The sequence below is a fragment of the Manis javanica genome, chromosome 16, assembly GCF_040802235.1.
Source record: "Manis javanica isolate MJ-LG chromosome 16, MJ_LKY, whole genome shotgun sequence".
Lineage (NCBI taxonomy): Eukaryota > Metazoa > Chordata > Mammalia > Pholidota > Manidae > Manis > Manis javanica.
The window spans coordinates 59,672,491-59,695,280 of NC_133171.1; the positions used below are offsets into that span (position 1 = coordinate 59,672,491).

Here is a 22,790-nt window from a genome sequence, read left to right on the forward strand (position 1 = left end):
TCCAAGTCTCTAAGACAATTTAAGTTCTGGCTCCCATCCAAATAGCTTATCCTATTGGATCACCTGCATACTTGGTCAACCTAATACAGGGATTCTCCACCTGGGACTCCCAGACCCTCAGAGGGGGTCCTAGAACCTGGGTAAGAAAAAAATTACACCTGTTTTTATCAACCTTTAAGTAAAATTTATCATTTCCTTCAAGTATGAATATAAGCAAATACCCCAGTAGTATTAGTATTAGCAGTACCTGTGGCTTGTCACTAATACATACCACAGCTATTTTCATATCCCACTAGTTATAGAAATCTCAGCATATGCCTCGTGCTTATTACTACTTGGAAATGTTAGAAGTTACTACCTTTGCTGCTAGGTGTTGTTACTAAGTATATTTAACAGAAGCACATAGGTTTACTGTATCATAATTTTTTTAACATTTTGGTAAACTCAACTGATCTCTGTAATCATACATTATGTGTATGATATATACACACACATAAATAATGGGTTTTAAAACATAATTCTGAGGAGGTCAGTAGACTTCTCTAGACTGCCAAAGGAGTCCCTGGGTAAAACAAGGTTAAGATCCCTGGCCTAACCCGCCTCCCTCCAGGCCTGCTGCTGAGCTCCTGTTCATGCATTCATGTGGTCCCAAAGGCAAAGACCTGGCTTATGGAGAAACAGAACACTGCTGGGCAAAATACATGGTAGGAAATGGAGGGAAAAAGAGGAGGGAAGGAAATGGGTTGGGGTGAGGAGCACAGGAGGCAGATTTTTTTAAAACCCCAGAAACCCACTCACAGCTGTGGAAAACTCAACCTTTATTATTACCTGCCTAGTGCAGGGGATTAAAATTGCATTGAGCTAGATCCATATATTAGTGTAAAAATCTGTGTCTCTCCTCTCAAAAATGTACAAACCCCAAGTGATTATAGAAAAACCCATGTGGCAGCTACAATAGAGATGTCCAACCCCAGGGCGACAGGCCATTGCTCCCTCTTTCCCCGCAATCCCAATATTTATTCCACAGAAACATACAGGCCTAAAGTTCTAGCTACACCATGGCAGGTGGGAAGTAGGGATGGCTGGGGGTGGGGCATGGGTCACCCCAGGTCCAGTGTTTCAGAGATGGAGGAGAGAGAAGCCAGAGCTGGAACAGTCCCACGAGTAAGCAGGAGGGAACATCTTTCTCCCTTTCTTGTCCTTCTCACTCCCCAAATTCTCAGCCAGTGGGGTCCAGTGTGTGATGGAAAGAGAGGCTGAGGGGGACCATGGCCTTCTTTCCAGGAACCAGTGTTGTCCAGTGGGGCCCAGGTGCTCCAATGGGCCTTGTCCAGTGTCTGCCCTATATTTGCCCCATCCTCCCCAAGGGATGGCTGGAAGAGGTCAGAGGATCCCATCCACAGGGCCAGCTGGGTGGGTGGCAGGGGCTTCTAGGAGAGGGGCAGGAAGGGAGCATGAGTGTGTGTCCAGGGAAGGGAGGGCATCAGCTCCCTGGCAGGCCCAGCCCACCTGTGGCCACACTGCCTCTCTCATGGAGGTGAAGGGGGCTTGGGAGGAGGAATGGAGTGGGGTTGCCATTAGTTCCTCTTGTCTTGTGCCGCTGACTTCCTCCGAATCCTCCCTGAGGGAGGGGCAGCTGGGCGTCCTGATTCACACCATGTTGAATGCATCTTCTGCCAAGAACCGATGCAGCTGGGAAAAGGGTGGTCGCTGCTCGGGCTCCCGGCTCCAGCACTGAAGCATCAGCTCATACAGGCCCAGTGGGCAGGCGGGGGGCCTGGACAGGTACACCTACATTGTGGAAGAGTGGACAAAAGGCAGGGAACACACATTCTTTAGTCCTCACAATGACAGGCTCTGTCCCTCCAGACCCAGCCCTGTCTTCCCTCCGTCTGCTCTGACCTGCCGACCCTGGTCCCTGAAGAACTCCCCTGCATTCTCGATGACTTGCTCATCGGTGAGCTGCCCAAAGGGCTGGGCCCGGCAGAGCATCAACACTTCCCACAGGGTCACCCCAAAGGCCCACACGTCACTGGCAGTGGTGAACTTCCCCTGGTGCGTGGATAAGGCAACAGAAGAGAAAGGCATCAGGCATGGTAGGCCCTCCAGTCCTCCCCAAGGGAACCCCACCTGCCCAGCACTTCTCCACCTGACTCCCTCCCAGCCCTCACTGCTCCAGGTTCCTTAGCTAGCTGCCTTCCCCAGTAAGCCTGCTTCTCCTTCCCTCGGGCTCTACCCACTTTTCACTGTTCTAACCCTCCCTCACCCACCACCCACTCTCTCCACCTACCCATGTTCTGGTCCCAACTCAGCCATCATATCAAGCCTCTTCTCTCCCCTTCTCTCCTGCTCTCTGCCACCCTGACTCCAGCCGTCATACCCACTGTTGGCCGCTGGGCCCGTTCCCATCACACCATACCTCCCTGCCTTCTCCAGTCCCCAGAGCCAGAGGGAACCTTGTCAACAACTGGCCCCAAACCTCACTTTGTAGATGGGGAAACTGCAGTCCAGGCAAGGCAAGTGACGACTGAGGCCACGGATCAGTCAGTGGCCCCTGCCATGCTTGCCTGCCTCTCTCGGGGCCTCTCACCATGAGGATGCATTCCCAGGCCATCCACCGGATGGGCAGCACCGCCCGGCCCTGCACGCGGTAATAGTCCCCTGCGTAGAGGTTCCGGCTCATGCCAAAGTCGGCGATTTTGATGGTGAAACTTTCCCCAACCAGGCAGTTCCTTGTGGCCAGGTCCCGATGTACAAAGTTAAGTGTGGCCAGATAGCGCATACCTGAGGCGATCTGGGCCGCCACATGCAACAGCACTGGGTAGCTGAGTAAGGGAGCCAACAACAGGGTCACTGGGTGCCGCCCCAGACGCGCCCCCACCTCGGAGTCCCTGGGCAGGGAAGGGCGCCCACCCCCAAGGCAGGTCACACCCACACCCAGGTAGTGACAGAACGCCCTTGTGGAGGCTGAGGCAGGTGCCTACTCTTCTGTGGTTCACCTGACCCCAGGGGACTACAGCTTTTATCACACTCCCCAAGGTGGCTCAGGGGCAGAGGGAGACTCGCAGGGCCACGTCCTTCACCACCCTCACTACAGCATCCTCCGGCCTCTCTGCTCCACAGGTTCCTGGGTGAACATGGCTACATATCCTCAGCCCATGAGCCCCCTGGAGCCCCTACCTTCCTCCCCAGCCCATGCTCCCCTCTGTCCCTCAGTCTGGAGCTAGAAGAGAGGCAAAGACCCCCTTGGGGAGCTCTCAGGGAAGGGCCAACCTGGGTAAGCAGGCACCTGATAATGGGCCCCCGGGCAGCCTCCCCATCTGCAGAGGCCCCCTCAGCCGCCTTGTCCTCTAGCTGGTGGGCACTGAGGAACTGGTTAAGGTCCCCGTTCTCCATGTAATCAGTAATCATGCAGAGGGGGTCGTCCTGCACACACACGCCCAGAAGCCGGATGATGTTTGGGTCCTTTAGCCTCGACATGATCTTCACCTCCTTCAGGAAATCATTCCTGGAGAAGCAGGGAGAAAGTGGTGGGGATGCGAGGGGAAGACCCACACCTTCCCTCCTGTTCAGACAGACCAGCATCCCATGGCTGGTCTCGCTAGGGATGCTAGGGATGCTAGGTCTCGCTAGGGATGCAGCAGCCTGAGATGGAAGCGTCCTTCCCTATCCACTCCCCGCATTGGTCTCTCCCACCTTCACATCTAGGTCACTCCTCACCTTTCATGGCCTCCCCTCCCTTCTTCCAGCTACTGTCCCTGGTCCTCACCTGGCATTCTTGGTGGCATCTGGCCGGAGGATCTTGACAGCCACCAGCAGGGGGTGCCCCTTGTGCACCGTAAGGGGGAAATCAAGACTAAACAGATCTTGAGGGCTCTCTACCTCACACAGGTGCACCTGAAGGAAGAAGGTCATTTGCTAGGAGGTCACACATTCACCTGAGATAACAGTTGCAATGACAGGTGCCTAGCCAACAGGGACACATGGGCATGTCAGAGACACAGGCGGGTTCAGACACTCTGATGGCTGGGCAGCGGGGTCCTCCTTACCTCCCCAAACTGGCCCTCGCCAAGCTTCTCCTTGAAGCAGAGCCGTGATCGAGGGAAATCCACTCTGGGGGGTCCATCCCCAGCCACCCCTGGGGGCAGCGCGGGCACAGCATAGGTGTTGCCCCCAGTGACACCCTGCAGGGTGACAATGTCAGCCTCAGCATAATGGGGGACGCTGTTCTGGGGAGGTGGGGACAGAAGCGGGGCACCCGGCTTCTCAGGCTCCATATAGTCCCCACTGCAGGCTGGAGGGGTGAGGGGAAAGAAGACAGGACAAGGCATCAGGAGCAACCCGAGAGCCACAGCTTTCCACACCCCAGCCTCCCAGAGGTTCCCTTCCCCCAGCTAGGGGAGAGACTGGATCTTCCCTCCATCTTCCTGGTATTCCACCTGCTACCCTCAAACCAGAGACAACATTGGCATGGGACAAGAGTTAGCTAGCTGTTCCAGAGCTTTCAAGGCAATGGAAATGGTTGAACAAAGAATGTCATAAAGTCTTATTCCCTATGGTTCCCAGCGCAGACCAAGAGACCATGAGTTAAGTTTTGGCTGGAAGAGGAATTCTACTGACCACGGGATAAAGGATGATCCCGGCAACCGGGTCAACCCCCATTTTCCAAACCCTTGTCCCACTCGCCACCAGCCCCTCCATTCACTCAGCTGTCCTACCCACTGCTCTCAGCCTCAGCTCTTCCCTGCTACGGTTACCCAAACCCTCCGTGACCCAACACACCAAGCTCCAAGACAAGCAGAGACAGGGGCACACAGAAAGGAGAGGGGAACAGTTCCTCACGGCCACACAACAAGGAGGCCACAGACAGAGGAGAGGAAGCAGAGCTGTCCCCCTTAGTGGTGGAAGGGGCAACAATGGGAAGGCAACACCAGGGGAGGAGGAGCAGACAGAAAGGGCGCATGAGCCTTCACCTCCAGGACTGCAGAGAGGACACAGGAGGGGAGGGCAAGCACCTGGGGGAGGGCCCTCCTCCTCGCAGCTCTAGAGAGAGGGGAGAACAAAGGAGGAGTTACAAGGGAACCTGGGGCCACCCAGCAGCCTCTTCGCTGGCTCTGGAGAGTAGATGAGATGGGCGAAAGAGAACAAGGGGCCAGAGCTAAGAACCAGTGCACTTTCTATGCCTCGGCTCAAGGCGAAGCCTTTCTAGGAGCAAGCGGCAGCAGAAGGCAAGCTAGGGCACAGCAGCTTTCTCCTCCTCCGGAGCTCAGGAGAGCAGAAGAGGCCACAGAGGGGAGAGGAGCGGGAGTGCGAGGTGTGAGGACTTCTCCCTGTCCCAGTAAAGGTGAGGGGAGCCTAGCGCAGCCCGGGGCAGAGGGGCTTACCCTGGGTGTTGGTGGGTTTGGCCCAGGTGGGTGTGGGGGGGCCCGGGCCTCGAGGGGGGCGGGCGTAAGTGGCCAGAAGGAGGCGGTAGGCTGGATTGGAGAGCAGCAACGCTGTCGGGAGAAGGAGAGGGGGAGACACGGGGAAGGGATGAGAGACCCAAGGCTAGACAGACAGGGAGACCCATAGTAGGGTAAGATCAGGGCTGATGGGAGCAAATGCACTAAGAGACAGTCAGGATAAAACAAAGATCTGGAGAGTGCTGGATAGCTAGATGGATAATGAATGACGGATAGATTAAGACGGATAGGTGGTTGGATGGGTGGACTGACTGATGGGCAGATGGGATGGATGGGTATATGGATAGATAGATGGAGGCTGGATGGGTGTTTGGATGGGTGATGGATAGACAAATGGATATATGAATATATATGGATGGATGGATGGATGGACGATGGATGAATGGAATGAACATGGTGAGTCTAGGAGAAAGGAGAAAGGCAGGAAGACAAGATGAGACAGCACAACAGAGAAGAGAGATAGATGTGTATTGGACACAGAGACAGGGTGAGACCCCTGGGGATTGTGGGTGACGCATGGAAAATTCTTGAGGGAGATCATATGGTAGGGAAATGGAGTGATATAGAGGGTGGTGATCAAGGACACAGAAATAAGAAAATGAGTTGAAACTGGGGAAGACAGGAAAAGAGAATGGGAAAAGAAAGGAAAAGGGATACGATACAAACAGGGAGAGAGGATGGAGGTGGGACTGGAACAAGGCAAGTCTTACCAGAGCCATTGGGGACACTGGGAGCAGAGTGGGGTGGATTCCCACGAGGCCGGGGTTCCTGGTAAGGGGGTGGCTCTCGAGAGCCTGGGCGATTGTTGATGAGGATGGTGTCCCCAGGGACAGAGAGATGAACTGTCAGCTCCTCTTCTAATACCCGACGCTCAGCCTTGTCATGGGGATGGGAAATGTTAACTGCAGCTACTGCTCAGTGCACAATTTCCAGCTCTTTGCTAAATGCCACATGCACGCTCTCTCCTTCAGTCCTCACAACAGTTCTATAGTTATATCCACTATCAACTCCATTTCACCAGTGAAGAAATAGAGACTCAAGCATGTAGATGAGCTCCCTGATGTCCCACAATGGGATTCCAACCCAAATCTGAGGAGGGAATTATGGAATTACCAATTTTCATGCACAGAACTACCACTGGTTTCCCTCCCAGAAGACATGGGCTTGGGTGTGCTGGCCTCCTTCTGATTGCTCCTCTAGCTTACTCTCCCCCTTTCCCTGCCGCCTTCTGCCTCAAGTGGTTGACCAGGGTGGACTGCATCAACAGGCTTGGTTTGGGTTGTCCTCAGAGGAGCCCCAGCAGGAGCATGGAGGGTAGGTGGGAAGTGAAGCTGGGTGATTATTCTCCCAGCCCATCTCTGAGGTGGGGCTCGGGCTAGCTGCACCCCTGCCCCACAGTCCACCACCCTCTCCAGGTGCCCTCCACAGACTCCTTCCTCCTGCGTTCCAGTAACTGCCGCCTCCTCTCATCCTGAGGGCCAGGCTTTGAGGTGACCAGCCCTGGGGAACTGCACTGCCCCTTGTGATGCTGGTGACCCCCACCACACCTTTGTAAGGGGTACCTGGACGAAGCCCTCCTCTAATTACTTTAATCAGACTGCTCTCTGTGGCCCCTGCTGGACCCTACTTAATGCAGAAGACCCAACTCACACGTGGGCTTCAGTCTAGCCTCAAAACTCCACACCCACATGCCTGTCCCCTCCAGGCTGCCCCACCCCAGTAGACCTCTGGCCCCTGCCCCACCCTGCCCACCTTGCTGAGAAGCCTGCGCCAGTGTAGCCGCCAGAGCATGAGGGCGATGATGAGCAGCAGCAGCAGGATGATGGCCACCAGGCAGCCAATCAGGATGGCAGTTGGGCTCCCCTCAGCCTTGGCCACAGGCTGCTGGCCCCTAGGCTCAAGCTCTGGTAGAGGGAGGAGGGTCAGAACCACAGGAGGCTTTCCACCCAAGCAGAGGGGGGCCCAGGAAGGACCCACAGCGCAGGACCCACACAATCCGGGGGAGGCCCAGGGATGCTCACCCAAGCTGCTGAAGTTGGTGGGAGGTGGGCCAGGTGGCCACCAGGGGGCTGGTGCGAAGGTGCCCCCCAGAGCCAGAGAGGAATCATTCACAACATCTGGGACAAAGGAAGAGACGAAAGGAGGGAATCAGCTAGGATGGGGAGACCAAAGGGAGGCACACTGGCATGAGACCTAAGGCATTCTAGTATTGAGTGAGAGGAGGAGCAGGCGAGTAACAATGTGTGTGCCAACCAGTCAGAATGGGTGGTGGGAACAGGGTCCTGAAGGCTCCTGGGAGCTCCTGGCTGTGCTGGTTTGTTAACGATCTAGTTGCTGGATTGTGGGGAGATGCAAGACTCCCAGGGAGAGCACAGGGTGGGGATCCTGGGTATCAGGTAGCTTAGAAGATAGCTCACAACTAGCACAGAGTATTTCAATGCTTTATGGCCAACATTGGCCATCTAAATGTCAGTCATGAGTGAAGGTCTCATAAAGGAAAGATGGGGGACAGGGGTAAGAAAGGGTTCAGATTATTTGGAGCTCCCCTGCTTGGGAAGTCTCATGGGTGATGGGAGATATGGTGCCTGGAGTGGGTATTTTTGGGTACTCGGGTTGGCAATCCCAGGAGCTGGGGAGTGGTCATAGGCCAAGGGCTTACCAGAGATGAAGGAGATTTCACTGAAGAGTAACCAAGGCCCAGCAAAGAGGAAGTGGCACTGCAGAAAGCGGCCCAGGCAGCCTCCCAGGGGCACTGACACAGCCCGGGCTCTGGGGTCCCCCAGGCTGCCCCCCAGAGCATGACGCACGGGCTCCCCCTCCCAGGCCATGGCAGGGCCCCGCTTGAAACGACACTCCACCCCACCAGGCAGGCGGGCTCCCAGGGTGTGCATATTGTTACAGTGGACCTGGGGGAAGGGAGGAGGGACATGGGGTCAGGAAGAGTGCCCAGGTAAGCACCCCAGGTGCACCCACTCTGGTTTTAGAGCCCCCGACAGCTAGACACACTTACCTGCATGACCTGGAAGGCTCTCAGCTGGTCAAACTCAAATTCCATCTCCACATAGCCACTGGGAAAGCTGTGGTTGCCCCACCCCACATAGTCATAGCCTGGCCAGACCCGCAACTCCTGGCTCTTCCTAAAGTCATCCAGCCCTACCACGCCATCTGCCAGCTGGCCAAGACCTCCGTACTGCAGCCTGGAGAGCACAGGAGCCAAGGAAGAGAAGGTTGGGAGAGAATGAAGTGTGGCCTATCCACATGCTCTGCACCCCAAACCCCAACCTGGCCCACAGCCCCTCCACACCCCAACCCCATGCAGCTCTCTCTTCCCCAGCTCCAAGACCATCACAGGTACTGAACAGTCACATGCTGCACCTAGGCACCATCTCCAAGGGACACCATTCAACCTATGGCATATGTATTTATTGTGACAATTTCCAACAGATGTGTCTTAGCAAAGGGGTGCCTTTTTCTAATGGACACTGTCATATGAGCTAGTGGTTACCTTGTTTCCCTTCAATCTTGGTCCTGTCCCCTGAGGCCCCATTTCACCCATTAATCTCCCCAGTTCTTCCACCTCACTGCCCAGACTGCTTACCACTACCACTCTCACCCCTCTACCCTTCCCTACCCAGACTCCATGTCCCACAGGGCCCACTTCTTTACCCGCCAACGGTGTGTGTGGTGTGTCCATCGTAGGTGGAGTCATTGAGGTGCACAGCCTCAGATAAGTACATAGTCTGCCCCACAGGGGCTGTGTAAGACAGGAGTCCATCTGGGGCAGGGTGGGAGGAGGTGTTAGAGGCACGAAGCATCCATCCTGCACCCCTGTGTCAGGCTGGGACAGGTGTCAGGCCCCTTTTTTGAGCCCCTCCAGAGGCCCATTGGCATAGAGCAGGCAATGCTGGCCAATGCCCTCATCACTCAGAGTGACAACTTCCTAACAGGAGAAAGAGGATCCTGGATGTCCCTCGCCCCAGCCCCTAGGCCTGAACAAATTACCAGGAGTCTGATGACTTACCCTTCCAGAGGCAGCCATAGAGCTCCACCCGCAGACAGACACTCATGACCCGGTCAGCCCTGGGATAAAAGCGAACCAGCCGGGCCACCATGGGGGGACCAAGGTCCTTCAGCACCACTCCCCCAGGGTCCTCATTACCTAAGATCACCTGTGACCAGGAAACAGGATGGATAAGTGGGAAAGGCAGGTAGGATCTAACTTCCCAGGCATCTGCTGCTCCCTGGCCCAGCCCACAGTGGCCACAAAAAGACCCATGAAAGCTGACAACACACACACAGGGCTACAGGGCACAGCCATGCATGTACAAAAGGAGGGGCTGCAGCAGAGACTTCTGCCACCTCTCTCAGCCTATCTATCCTCAACCTCAGGGTCAGCTCTCCCACACCTTGCCCGGTTCCTCCATTTGTCTCTAAGCCACTCACCCCACTGTGCTCAAATGCTGCCAGTCCCTCACAGTTCTGCACCCCGGTTTCAGCTTCCCCCTCTTCCCTTAACCATTCCCTTGGTTCACTTAGCAGGTCCTGGCTGAGCACCCTCTCTGTGCCAGCCAGACACATTCTCAGAGGGAAACATCCATCCCTCCCCTTGCATGACTGAGAATCCAGGGAGAGAAAAAGCCATGAAGAACAAGAGACAGGGGTGTGGGGCCAGAGCAGTGGGACATGGGCTGGTCAGACAAGGCTCTCTGAGGGGGTGATACCTGGCACAGTAGCTTTCCTGCATAGAAGGCAGCAAGCAAAAATGTCCTAAAGCTGTGGGGCCAGCCCTCAGTTGTTCCAGGGGCAGCAAGAAAACCAGTGTGGCCCACGTGGAACAAGAAGAAGGCAGAGGAGTGAGGGATTCAGGCAAAGGCCAGGGCAGGCTCAGCTTGTGCACCCAGAAGGCGCTCAGCTTTTATTTGAGCAGAGTGGAGAGCCAGCGGAGGGCTGTGAGACAGGAGGGTCGCACCTGATCTGACTTTTCTGAAGTACACTATAGGGTAGCCTCTAGGTGGAGAGCTGGTTTCAGGCGGGAAAGAACAGAAGCAAACAGAACAGTCTGGAGACTGCGGCATCCCTCTAAGTTGGGGTGGGGGGGGGACCTGGGACGGTAGAGGGGAGGTGGCGAGAAGTGTTCAGACTCAGGAAACACCACGGAGGTAGAGCACACCAGCCTTGCTGATGCAGGAGGTGAGAGACCTGAGGAATCAGGGGCATCATCTTAGCTTATGGCCTGAGCAACTGGGCAAATGGTGGTCCCATTTCCTGTGCTGGAGGATGCTGGGGGAGAAGCAGGTTTTGGGGGCACTGGGACTCAAGTTCAGCTTGGGAAGTTCATGGTAAGTTTGAGATGCCCATTAGACATTTCAATGGAAAGGCCCAGAAGGTGGTCAGGTTTACAACACTACATGGAACTCAGGAGAGAGGCTTGGACAGAGAGGCTATAAATTAGAGTCACCTGTGGACAGGTGGCATTTAAAGTGCAGCTGGGGGAGAGGAGAGCCAACCTTCTCTGGGTGCTGCCCCTGCCAGCCTCACCTCCTGACCCCAGCGGTCCCTCCAGTCCATCCAGCGGTGGCCGTCCCGGGAATAACGCAGCCGGTAGCTGGGGGAGAATTCCTTGCCCAGACCCCCAGCATGCCTCCCCTGAGTGCCCACCAAAGCCACCAGGTGCAGCCGCCGCAGGTCCACCTGCAGGTACTCCTCCTCCTTGGGAAAGACCGGTCCTGCAGGACACCATGCCCCATCCCCGTCGCTACTCTCCAGCCTGAGAAGGGACAGGAGGTCATAGGGAAGGTCTAAGTCTAGGTCTGCTTCTGTCCCTGGTATTTAAAGCCTTGCCCACCCCCACCCCAAGGGCTGAGGGGGATTCATTGGCATTGGCCCTCAGAAGCCTCTCGGCTTGGCAGAGATGGGAAGAGCAAGTAGAGGCCCTGGGAGCTCCCTCCAGGGCAGCCCGAGGTACAGCAGGTACCTGCTGTGGCGAGCAGCGGTGGAATCTGACCAGGAGCTGGAGGCGGAGATATCCCCGTCCGGGATGGTCCGGTCCTGCATGCCCAGGGCATAGCGGCACTTGGCTGGATGAACACAGGCATACTGAGGGTTGATGCCCCCAACACTCAATCTCCCAAACCCCATTCCTCAGGGAGCCAGGAGCCAGTCTCCTCACCAGGGTCAAAATGTCCCTTCATGTCAGCATCTCCAGTTGCCACCAAGAACAGCAGCAGCAGCCAGGATGAGAGGGCCCCTGGCCCCATAGCTCCCAATGCTTCAGGCCGAAGCAGGTGGGGGCAGCATCTCTGCAGGGGACAAATGGGTGCTGGGCTAAGTTAGAGGGTAATCAGAGAGACTGGGTCACAAACAAGAGACAGAGAGACAGGTGGGCTGCTTTGGGGATCTCAGCAGTTAAATGACAACAGTGGTAATTGTTCAAATGCATCAGCTATGTTTTTAGGATGCTTCCCATGTGCCCGACACTGGGCTAAACTCTGATCCCCTCCCCATCTAGGAGCCAGGTATTCTAAGAGAAGTGAGGGACCCCAGCCCCTTCCAGTCCCACTGTCCTATATAGCCCTGCTAGGGTTAGTGTGGCCCGTGGACCAGCAGCCTCAGCAACACCTGGGAGCTTGGGAGAACTACAGAACCTCAGGCCCCACCCTGGAACAGCTGAAACAGAATTTGCATTTGAACACAATCCTAAGGTGATCTGTGCCCATTAAAGTTTGAGAAGCCTGCTCTTCTTCACTGGGGCCCAAGCAGCTTACCCCACCTGAAACCATTTCAACTGGCTTATGAACCCAGCTTATCTGCCCTTTCTAGGCACCCCTTCCCTGTCCTGTCATGTCCTCTTCTCAGTAGGTCTCCACTGAGTTCTCCAGGCCCTGGAATCCTGGGTGACCCCTGGTGCCACCCCTCACACCCTACTCCACCCCTGCCATCAGGTCCAAAGCATTCCATCTGCAGCTCTCCTTGTTCTGCCTTCCTTTCCTAAGACCCAGACCCCTGCCCCCACAGTTCCCAATTTCTGAGGTAGCTGCCTCTGAAGGAAAAGCCCAGAGCAGAGGAAAAGGCTGAGTTGCCTTGGTGATATAGGCGGGACTAAAGACAGGGAAGCCAGGTCACCCCAGGAGGTAGGAGGAGTGGGGGGATACTCCTCCATCCCTTTGTCCTTCTCCAGCTGCTCCCACAATGCTTTAGGGCAGGAATGTAAGACGCAGCTGAGACCCCATAGCTCTGAAGCAGCAGATGAGGGGGCTGACAGAGTTGCGGGGGGCACTAGGTATCAAAGAAGAGCCAGAACCAGACGCATCATGCCTGGTCCTTTGAGGGTCCAGGAGTCCCACACAGGAGAGCAGGCAGCCAGAGTTCCAGGCACTGGCCTGGAATTCCTGGGTGCGCTCTCCACCCCCACCTCCCTCGGGAACAGCGGGGCCCTTGTTCCCCTGAGTAACCTTCATGCATATCCTAGATGAGTCATCGGAGCCAACCTGAGCAAGAGGAGCCCCAGGCAGAGGATAGGAGGCAGAGGGAGACAGGGTGAGAGACACAAAGAGAGAGGTAAATGAAGCAGCCTCAGAAGCACAGGGCACAGAGCCAGAGAAATGCAGACATCTGAGGCAATTCATTCTCTGTGACACCCCCATTTCTCTCGACTGGGTCAGACATACAGTGGACAGGCCCAGAAGACCTACCCCAACCTCACCCATCCCACCCCACTGCAACCAATTACAAGCCAGGCACCCAGATACTGTTGCAGACCCTTCTCCCTTCTCTCCCACTCCCCCACACCCAACATCACCCACACAGCTCTGTACACACACACCTCAGACACTTGAACTCACATCCGCTGTAGATGCTGGGGCTAGACATGGCCTGTACATGCTCATGCACACACACACACACACACACACACACACACACACACACACACACACACACACACTCCTCTGTATCTCACAGACTTTCAGAGACAGATGGTCCTGTGTGGCAACCACCTAAGTCCATTATACACAGACTCCCAGCCAGGAGGAACATGGACGCTCATGCACACCTCAGCGTTCTTTAAAAGTCCAGTCCCATCACTTGGACACCTTCAGACACATCTTCAGACACCTGTGAACATGAAATGACAGGCCCACCTATTCTAAGATCAGAAAAAAGTGTGAGACACACACAGGCCGGTGGGCACAGGATCCCAAGAGGACTGGGGTCCACTCCCTAATACACACTGTGACCAAGCCAGAGGGAAGTCAAGGCGGTGGGAACGCAAGGGAACTTGGGTGGCTGGTGGGGCAATAAGAACAAGAGCCATTCCTCTATCTTCCCATACTCTCAGCTTTCACCTGTCTGCACTGTACCACACAATTCTGGACACACCTATCTGAGTGTGAGCTCCAGACTCTGGCTGGGGGTGGAGATGCTGGAAAGGAACCCTACCAGCCAGCAGAGGACTTGGAGGGTGAAGGCTTTGGGGAGAGGGGAGGGAGGGACACTGAGGATGGTACTCACTGGGAAGTGACATTATCTCTCGTCAGAACCAACTGACCATCCAACATGGGTGAGCAGCCAACACTGGCATGTTAGGATGTCAGTCCCTCTCTGGGGGCTGGGGGCAGGCTGCTCAACTGGGAGGCTGGATGCAGGCTTAACAGTAAATCCCCACAGGGACCGGCCAGGTGGGAGGGCAGGCCCACTTCTTCAGGGGGCCAGAGAAGATGATGACTCTGTAGAGCCACATCCGAGCACCTGTCCTCCCGGGGTTCGGCTTCTCCATACTGGGTAAAGGGGGTCCTTCCTCAATGCTGGAAAACACTTTCTCAGAGGTCAGGGGGTTCCCCCCACTTTCAGACAGTGAGCCAGAGCCCTGGGGAGGCGGACAGGGACAGACTTAGAGGGGCTGGCCAGCCAAGCCCGGGACGTCCCGCCTCCGCCGCCAAGTCCGGCCTCCGCCGCCAGGCCTTCACCCTTGGGCCGCCGCGCCTCCCCGGTGTCCCGGGCCGCCACCCGCGCCCTCCGCCTCGCAGGGGGCCTCCGGCTCTCCCTACCTCTCATCGCTCTTCCCGGCAGACCCAGGCGTCCGGCCCGGAGCGGGGCCTCCGCGGCGGCTTGGCGTTGGCAGGGAGGCGAGGAGCCAGGAGCCGGGAGCGGGAGGCGCCGGCGGGGCTCGGGTGTCGGGAGGCGGCTCCCGAGAGCAGCTGTCGGGGGCCTGTTCCGGGGAGAGGAGCCAGAGCTGCGGCGGCTCGCGCCCAGGCGCCGCCTCCCCCTCGCCCGGCGGCCCCTCCCGCCCTCCTCGGGCCCGCTCCCCTCCGCCGCCCGCCGCGCGCCCCGGTCGCCGCCCGCCCCTCCCCCTAGCGGGCCCAGGCGTCCCCGCGCTCCCACGCCCGGCACCGCCCTCCAGGACCCGCGCTCCTCTCCGCCCCGCCACGCCCACCCCGCATTCCCCGGCGCGTCCCGGCCTCCCCCAGGTAACCAGGCGGCCGGCCTCCGCCTCTGCCTCCGCTCGGCGCTGCGGGCCCATCCCCCGCAGCCCATCCCCAGGTGCCCCACAAAGGAGACCCGTCGAGCTGAGGCCCCAGGGGGCCGGCGGCAGGCCAGCTCAGGGCCTCCCACATAGCCGGGCCCCAGGAGGGGATGACCCCTCCCCACACCCCTTACTGGGCTCAGCTCCTGGACAGGTAGGTGAGGGAGGCAGCCCCCGGGCACAGGGAAGGAGCAGGTTCCCACAGGCCCGGTGCCCAGCCCAGCAGCAGGAGTTTGAATCCGGGAGGGAGCAGGGCTCACCTGCCCCATCCCGCCCCTCAGACCCACTGTGCACACCACCAGCCTCTGCTTCTTTCTGGCACCCTCTGGCCTCCTGTCTCTACAGCCCAACCTAGACTTCCCCGGAATCTGATGGCCAGTCCTCTCTCCTAGCCCCTTCCTTTTTCTACTTTCACCTTCTGTTCCTCCAGCCCTCTCAGGGACCCTGGGGTGCTGACTCCCAGGCCCTGGTTCCCTTGGGCTCGCTGCCAAAGGCCTAGGAGTCCTCCTTAGCGCATGCCTTCCTCAGGCAGCCAGCTCTGGCTCTGACAGGGCAGGAGGTTCTGACCACCATCAAGGACAGGCCTGGACAAGGTAAGTGGTGGGCCAGAGAAGAACAGAGGCAAAGAGAAAGTCAGGCACAGCCTAAAAGGAATAGGACCAAGTTCCAGCGAAGATGGGTGCAAGGAGACTGGGTGAGGTGGGCAGGCCAGAGAGGCTGTGGTGGTAGGTGTTCCACCCACTCAGCACTGCCTCAGGCTCACCACCTCTCCACACTCACATCTGGGAGCACCTGGACATCGTCACCGTGTGCGTAATGCCCCACTGCACCTCACAGCAGATATCAGCTCAGGCCCTACGTGCAGTCCCAGACAGCAGTCCAGGAAAGAAACACGAAGTACGAACCAGACAAGTACACAAAACACTACCAGGAAGAGGCTGGCCCTTGGGAGAGGCCACAGCACATATGGGCATGAGCTCCAACCCATGGGTCCACACACAAACCCAAGGGTGCCCCAACTGCCAAGGGACTTACTAACAGTCCCATGGTCACACAGGAATAGTCTCTTCCCATTGTCCCCCCTAACCAAACCCCCAAGGTCCCCAGAGCACCTACCCCTGTGGAGACAGCCGCTGATGGGTATCTAGGCCCTGAGAGGCCGGCTGGAGGGGTGGAGCCAGGCTGGGGGTGGGGCCAAGGTTTCCCAGGTAACCTCACCTGGGCCGACTCTCGGCCCCTCCTCCTAGGGTTGTTGCTCTGGGGAAGCCCTGGGCAGGCAGGCGGAGCTGAGCGGCAGCCAGCTGCCTCTGGAGAGGAATGACAGCCCCTCACACCCCGGTGGGACATTCCACACCCTGGCCAGGTGGCATAGCAGTGCCAGACGGAGGGGTCCACTGAGGAGAGTAGAAGAAACTACAGAATCCCCTAGGAGAAATTCCTAATCGGTGATGCTCACCTCACCCCAGACCAGAGCTGGAAGAGTGGGAGGGATGTAGGCTGGGGCCCAGTGGAGTCAAGTGACAGCAGAAAGGGGGCTGGAGCCGACTGGAATGCGGGGCTTGGAGCTGAGATTCCCAGGGGCCTGAGAGGGAAATCCCAGCCATCCAGGGGCCCCCAGAACAGCACCAGAGACTGTGCTTGTCCACCCCCCTCCCGCGGCTCCCAGAGCCCATCCCACATCTCCTGCATCACTCCCAACTCCAGATGCCCCCTTGTCCTGAACCCCCAGGGGACCCTCTATCCCTCCCCCATCTATGCCCTCCCATCCAGGGCTTCCCTCCCCTTCTAGCCAATGGCCTCCTGATGCCCAGGAAGGAGAGGAGGGAAACAGCTGAAAAAACGTGAGGAGAGGCACGTAGGAAAGAGTAGCTGGGGCTGCCAACCACCCAGCCACTGCAGGGAAGCCCAGCAGGACCTGTGAGAGGGGGACGGAGCAGATGGGTCCCACACACCAATGGCAGTCCCCTTCCCAGGAGATGCAGCTGCCTCTGGGGCAGGCCACTGGGGCAGCAGCTGGGGACAGTGGGAACTGACTGGTGGGGGGCAGGGTGAGGGGACGGGCAAGGGCTTGGGTGTGAATCAGAGCTTGATTCCACCGAGGACAAATGGGGAACTGAGGCCCAGGAGTGGAAGGAGGAGGAAGAGAGGACAAAAGCACTGCGAGGAGGATGAACAGAGTTCAGCTGTGGAGGGCCCAGTGGATGGGGACTCAGAAGCAGGAGAGCAACTGAGGCCAAGGCTGAGGGGAACGGGGTCACAGAAAGGAAGGGAGGAGGCACACTGAGCCACACACAGCAAAATACAGGAAGGCAGAAGTTTGGGGAGAAAGGAGCTAGAGGTGGGGTTGCTCTGGAGGGCAGGAAAATCAGGAGCTCTGAGAGGCTGGGGAAAGAGGAGGGATACTAAGGCACAGGGGCTGACATGGCATGGGGCGATGACAAGTGTGAAAGGCTAGAAAGGAAGGGTAAACTGCGGAGCAGACTAGGGCAGACAAAGGCCCAAAACTGAATCAAACCCATTTCTGGGCAGCAGGACACAGAGGCCCCAGACCTCCCTCTGGGGACACTCAAACCCCTCAGCCCATCTGCTGCACCATGGGCCCCAATTTTTCTTCCTTCCCCTCCTCCTGCCCACCATGCACCCTCTTCCCACTACACCCCCAGCCTGGCCACCTGGTCCCTCCCTGAGGAGGAAGGACGCAGCTCCAGTCTCTACTCCCGCCCTCCCCGTTCAGCTCTGGCTTCTACCCTCTCACCTCCAGCTCAGGGTTCCCCTGGGTCCCAGTCCCTCCAGTCTCAGGCCTTAGGGGTTCCGGGTCTGGGGCTGCCAAGGCTGCCTGGCTTTGTCTGCCCATCCCAGGGCAGGGAGCAGCTGCCCCAGCCAGCTGTGGCCGGCTTCGACGTGACCATGGCAACCCAGCCTGATCCCCTTCACCGAGCCTCCAGCCCTCACAGAGAGGGAGGGAGCAGCCTGGCTGGGAGAGAGGGAAGGGGGCAGAGCAAAGGGAGACTGCAGACAAAGAGATCCCAAACAAAGGGAGCTGAAGGGAGGCCGCGAGGAAGGGAGCAGTGGCTAGCTGTGGCTGCAGGCTTAGGCAGTGAAGCTTGGTCCTGCGGAGGGGGAGAGCCCAAGCAAGAGGGACAGACAAACGGAAGGTAAGAGAAGAGAGACTCTAAATGACTGGCTGTGTGCCTTTGGAGTTGCCTTCTGGGTCCCTAACTAATCACTTCCTTCTTTCAGAATTTTGCACTCTGAGGAGCACCAGAATACCAGTTCCTACTTGGCTGCCCCGAAGCATTACATGGTGAGAGCCCCGGAACTGGACCAGTGGCCACGGGAAGTCCCTAAGGCCAAAGGCACCCTCTGTTTTCAAGAACAGCGCCCATTTCAAATATACTCTGAGCTGTCACCTCTGAAATACAAATGTCCTTGTCAAACAATGCACTTGGATTCTCGGTTCAGAAAACGTGATCCCCAAAGCTGAAAGTGGCTGATGAGGCTTGGGGACGTGGGGCAGGGAGGGAAGCAGTAAAGATGCCTGAGAGGTAGCAGAGTACCAAATAGGGAGGGAGAAAGCAAGGCTTTGCCCCGTACCTCCAGCTTCTCTGGCTGAGTCCTGCAACATCCCATTTCTGTCATTAGTAGAGGAGATAATACTTGCCTGGGAGTCTGTCAGGATAATAATGTGAGATGCCATCTATAGAGCACAGGCCCTTCTGATGGAAGCAATCATCCTAACTCCATTGACATGATCTCTCTGTGTGACTTTCTAATGTGTCACTCGGGTCTCTGTGAGTTCCGTCTCCCAGGCCCTCCTACAGGTAGTAAGGGATTGTTCAGGGAAGGACTCTGACAGTAAGGGCTATGAAAAATAAATTTGAGGAACACAATGTACTCTCTGTCCTCCAGCCATTTACAGTCTGGAGGGGGAGCCTAGCACGTGCGTGTATTCCGTGTATGCGTGCACGTGTGTGTGTTTGTGCATGTGTGATCACAGAAGACAGCATGACTCAGGTTATAGTCAGAGCTGACAGAGGCTGTGGAAACCCAGGTCCCCTTGAGTGGGGCAGGAGGCAAGATTGAAGGAGACCCCACGGAAGAGTTAGAGCTTGAATGGGGCCTTAAGTCAGACAAAGATTTACAGAAATGAGGGAAGGCCATCACTGGCTGAAGGAGCCGAACACTAGCAGGGAAAATGCAGCTGTGATGGGGAGACAGAGTCTGTCCAGGCGAGAAACCCAGAAAGGCAGCGTGAGATGAGGGAACCTCATTAGCAGTTTGGCCTATTCCCAAGGAGAGAAGGAAGACCCTTGGGGTTTTGAGCTGGGAAATGATGTGATTAGATTAGTGATATTTTAAAAGCAGTTTCTGGCAGCAGTGTGTTGGACCTGTGGTGCAGAGGGTGAATTCCACCTTTATCCTTTCTCCATCTGCCTGGTGTTGTACCCGCAGCCCCTTTCCAGGAATGCCATGAGGAGATGGTGAGATCTCAAGGAAGGCAGTGCCCATGCATGGTATTTTGCTGGTGTTTTCACATTTGGTTGTCTCCTCAGGGCTTCTGAGGTGGATGGGGCAGGGCTCTTCATAAAAATGGAATCCGCCCCGGAGAGGTTGTAACTTGCCTTAATTCTGTGGCAAGTTGTTGCTTCCCCTGGCCAGCACTTCTAGATTTCTTTGCCTTACTTATCCAAAAGGGGGAGGCAGCAAGAGAGGGTTCCAGAAAAGTCTCTGTGGGGCAGACCTGAGCCCCTTGAGTCCTGCCCCACACCATCTCCAAACCCCACCTTTCATGATCACCTCATGATCCCTGCAAAGAACAAGAAGGCCACTAGGTGGCGGTCGCCACACAGGTACCAACACTACAAACCCGGGAAAGAAGTGATAGGGATGGGGGAGGAAAAGAAGTTGTATTTTGTACTGTTCTCCATGTTTTAGTTTTTTATAATGAGCTTAACCAATTTTATATTTTAAGATGCAATTATTTCAGCCTAGCAAGACAGAAAACTGAGACAATCATGGCTCTATCCCAGCCAAACACCGTGGAAAAAATAAATACAGCTCCATTCCCCACTCCCGTCAGCAAAGGCTGAGTGAGGAGCCCTCCACTTCTTCTGATACCTGGCTGTGACAGGATGCCTGGTCTTGAGTGAGCGCCTCTTCTCCCTTCCCTGGGGGTGTATCCAAGAAGACTAAGGAAGGATCCCAGACTTTCCTCCCTGCCCAATAGTAAAAAGCCCTCACTATGGGGCTGTTTTTTTTCAGAACTGAAAAGTACCATAACCAAAATAAGAAGTTCACTGAATGGGTTCCCCAGCAGAATGGAGAGGACCCATGTGGTTATAAGTAGAGATCAAATGTGCCAAAAGACATACAGCTACAGATTCAAGGGACTGAGAAAACCACAAACAGAATAAATTTAAAGAGATCCAAATCAGGACACATCATAATGAAACTCCTGAAAACCAAAGACAGAAAATCTTGAGAGCAGCATGGAATGACACATGACCTGTAGGGGAAAACTATTCAAGTGAGAGAAACTGTGGAAGCCAGCAGGAAGTGGCACAACATTTTCCAAGTGCTGAAGGAAAAGAACTGTCAGGCCAGAATCCTACATTCATGAAAACTATCCTTCAGCAGTGAAGGGAAAACAAGACCTTTTTGGAAGAAAGAAAACTAAAAGAATTTGTCGTCAGCCGATCTACTCTAAAGAAGCACTGAAATAAATTACTGAGACAGGAAGGAGATGATAAAAGAAGGAATCTTGGAATATCAGTAAGAAAAAGAACAAGCAAAAAAAAAAAATAGGGTTATACTTTCTCACCTCTTAATATCAAGTTTGGCCTTGTGACCTGTTCTAGGCAATGAGATATGAACAGAAGTGACGTATGTCAATTCTAGGGAGTAGCTTTGATGGCGAGTGTGTGGTCCTCCATGACTCCATCTGGATCCTGGTGTGAGATGACAGGAACAGAGCCCCAGCCAACCTGCAGTGGACATGCAACATGAGCAAAAAATAAGCCTTGGATGTTGTGAGCCCTGAAGAGTTTGGAGTTTTTGTCACCATAGCAAAACCTAATCTTTCTTGACTGGCACATAATCCCTGGTATTTGCATAGCTCATTTGAGCTGCCAAAATGTTGTCTGCATTATTTCCTTTGACCTTCACAGAGCCCTGTGATTTATGGAGGCCAGAGGTTACCTGGACCTTGTGCTGTCCCCGTTACTGACTGACATTAAATAAATTCCTCCTCCACCTGATCCATGGTTCCATGGAGATGCCCGTGTAAGAAGCAGCTGGACAGCAAATTAGTTGCAGCAATTTGGAGCAATTACAGATACAGCTTCCTATATGAGGTTCCTACTTGCCCTTAGTGTTCGTTTTCTTTGTCCACAGCAACTTGGTATGCTTGGAATGTCTTTCCAGATTTTGTCATTGTACATAAATTTAATCTGCTCTGGTGGGTGACTGACAATTTCTTTGAGGTGACATGAAGACTCTTAGATACAGTGCATGCCACATAGCATATATTTTAAGTCTGTCTTTATCAAACAGAACCTTCAAATTTGTTGAAAACCCATTGTGTTGGTTTCTATTGCCGTGTAACAAATTACCCCGTAAGTTAGTAGCTTAAAACAGTTATTCTCTCTCTTAATATACACAAATTATTACAATTTGTTATTATTGAAGTTTTAAAAAATAGTTCGCACATCAAAACCCACCTCTTCTCCTTGCCACCAAATTGGACCTCTTCTGGAAGTTTCTACTCATAAAAAAATTGCCCATCACCATCAGACTGAACAAGCCCAGTTTCTTAGACCCTCCTTAATTTAATACCTCTTTCTGTCTTTTATTCGCATATTCAATCCATCACCACATCATGTGGATTTTACTCCCTAACTGTTTCTCAAATCTGGCAATGTCTTTCCATCTTCTTCATCAGCACTCCTAATTCACATGCTATCATGCTGGGCATAATCCAGTGCCCACTGGCCTTCACCCCGAGGCTTCGCCAATCAACCTTTCACACTACAGAGAGAAGAACCTTTTCAAAATGGACCTCTGGTCATGTTTTCCCCTAAGTGAAACTCCAGCGATTCCCTTTGTTCTCCTAGAATGAAGGTAAAACTCCCAACGGGACCTACAGAGCCCCTGCCAACCCCTGCAGCTTCATGTGCTGTCAGGATCCCTGCACTGTTCCCTCTCAGCCCCATCAGCTTCAACACTGCTGCTCATCTACTGAACCCCTGGGGCTTAGCACAGGGCCCAGCACAGAGTCAGTGCTCAGTAAGTGCTGATGGGACGAATGAATGAATGGGCTTGTAAATCATGCAAGGGTTGGGTTCAGGTCTCTAAGACAGCAATAAGCAATACTGATGGATCTTAAAAATACAGCACCGAGAGAAAAAACTAAGAAATATAATGAGGTTTATAATATATTGCTTTGATACTTTTTAAAAATTAAGAGTACATTAACTCACAGTAGCACTAGCAATTATACTTAAAGTATACTCAAAATAGCCATACAGTTTACAAAAACACATTCAAAGAGAAGGAACAACATGGAGCACAGTAGGATGGATGCCCAGTGAAGGGAGAAACAGAATTTGGGGCCGAGTAAAATGGAATAAATAAATAGAGCATCAGCCTTACACAGACACATGATGGCAACGTGCCATGAAGTCTCACAGGGGAAGAATGAGAGAGAATCACCGGTGTAGAATAAGAGAAGGGGCCCCTCTGAGCCCTGAGAAGCTGCCATGCTTAAGGATGAGGAGGAGAAGGGTGCCAGCAGAGGAGCTGAGCTGCGG

At 55.1% G+C, this 22,790-nt stretch overlaps 1 protein-coding gene and 1 long non-coding RNA gene across 8 annotated transcripts; one reads left to right on the plus strand and one right to left on the minus strand.

Moving 5' to 3' along the window:
• Positions 1–801: 801 nt before the first annotated feature.
• DDR1 (discoidin domain receptor tyrosine kinase 1) lies at positions 802–16,200 on the minus strand. 5 transcript variants are annotated; one of them, XM_017680675.3, is made up of 21 exons: positions 16,099–16,200; positions 14,507–14,667; positions 14,208–14,325; positions 13,513–13,574; positions 11,632–11,761; positions 11,437–11,539; positions 11,001–11,229; positions 9,484–9,631; positions 9,129–9,237; positions 8,473–8,659; positions 8,122–8,368; positions 7,484–7,579; positions 7,215–7,366; positions 6,173–6,338; positions 5,385–5,495; positions 4,050–4,294; positions 3,770–3,897; positions 3,290–3,508; positions 2,591–2,825; positions 1,903–2,052; positions 802–1,791 (listed from the first exon to the last, which is right to left on the minus strand). In XM_017680675.3, the coding sequence occupies exons 5-21, from the start codon at positions 11,717–11,719 to the stop codon at positions 1,651–1,653; spliced, it is 2,754 nt and encodes a 917-aa protein (XP_017536164.1). In that variant the 5' UTR covers positions 11,720–11,761; positions 13,513–13,574; positions 14,208–14,325; positions 14,507–14,667; positions 16,099–16,200; the 3' UTR covers positions 802–1,650. The 5 variants fall into 5 exon arrangements, with proteins under 5 accessions (XP_017536164.1, XP_017536162.1, XP_017536163.1 ...); XM_017680673.3 differs by lacking the exon at positions 14,208–14,325; XM_017680674.3 differs by lacking the exons at positions 13,513–13,574; positions 14,208–14,325; positions 16,099–16,200 and having other exon boundaries at positions 14,507–14,732.
• Positions 14,831–20,797, plus strand: LOC108409890 (uncharacterized). 3 transcript variants are annotated; one of them, XR_012126078.1, is made up of 3 exons: positions 14,831–14,926; positions 17,842–18,137; positions 18,223–18,422. It is a non-coding gene; the product is annotated as an uncharacterized lncRNA (long non-coding RNA). The 3 variants fall into 3 exon arrangements; XR_001856350.3 differs by lacking the exon at positions 14,831–14,926 and adding an exon at positions 19,955–20,797 and having other exon boundaries at positions 16,803–18,137; positions 18,223–18,286; XR_012126077.1 differs by lacking the exon at positions 14,831–14,926 and having other exon boundaries at positions 16,803–18,137.
• The last annotated feature ends 1,993 nt before the right edge of the window (positions 20,798–22,790 follow it).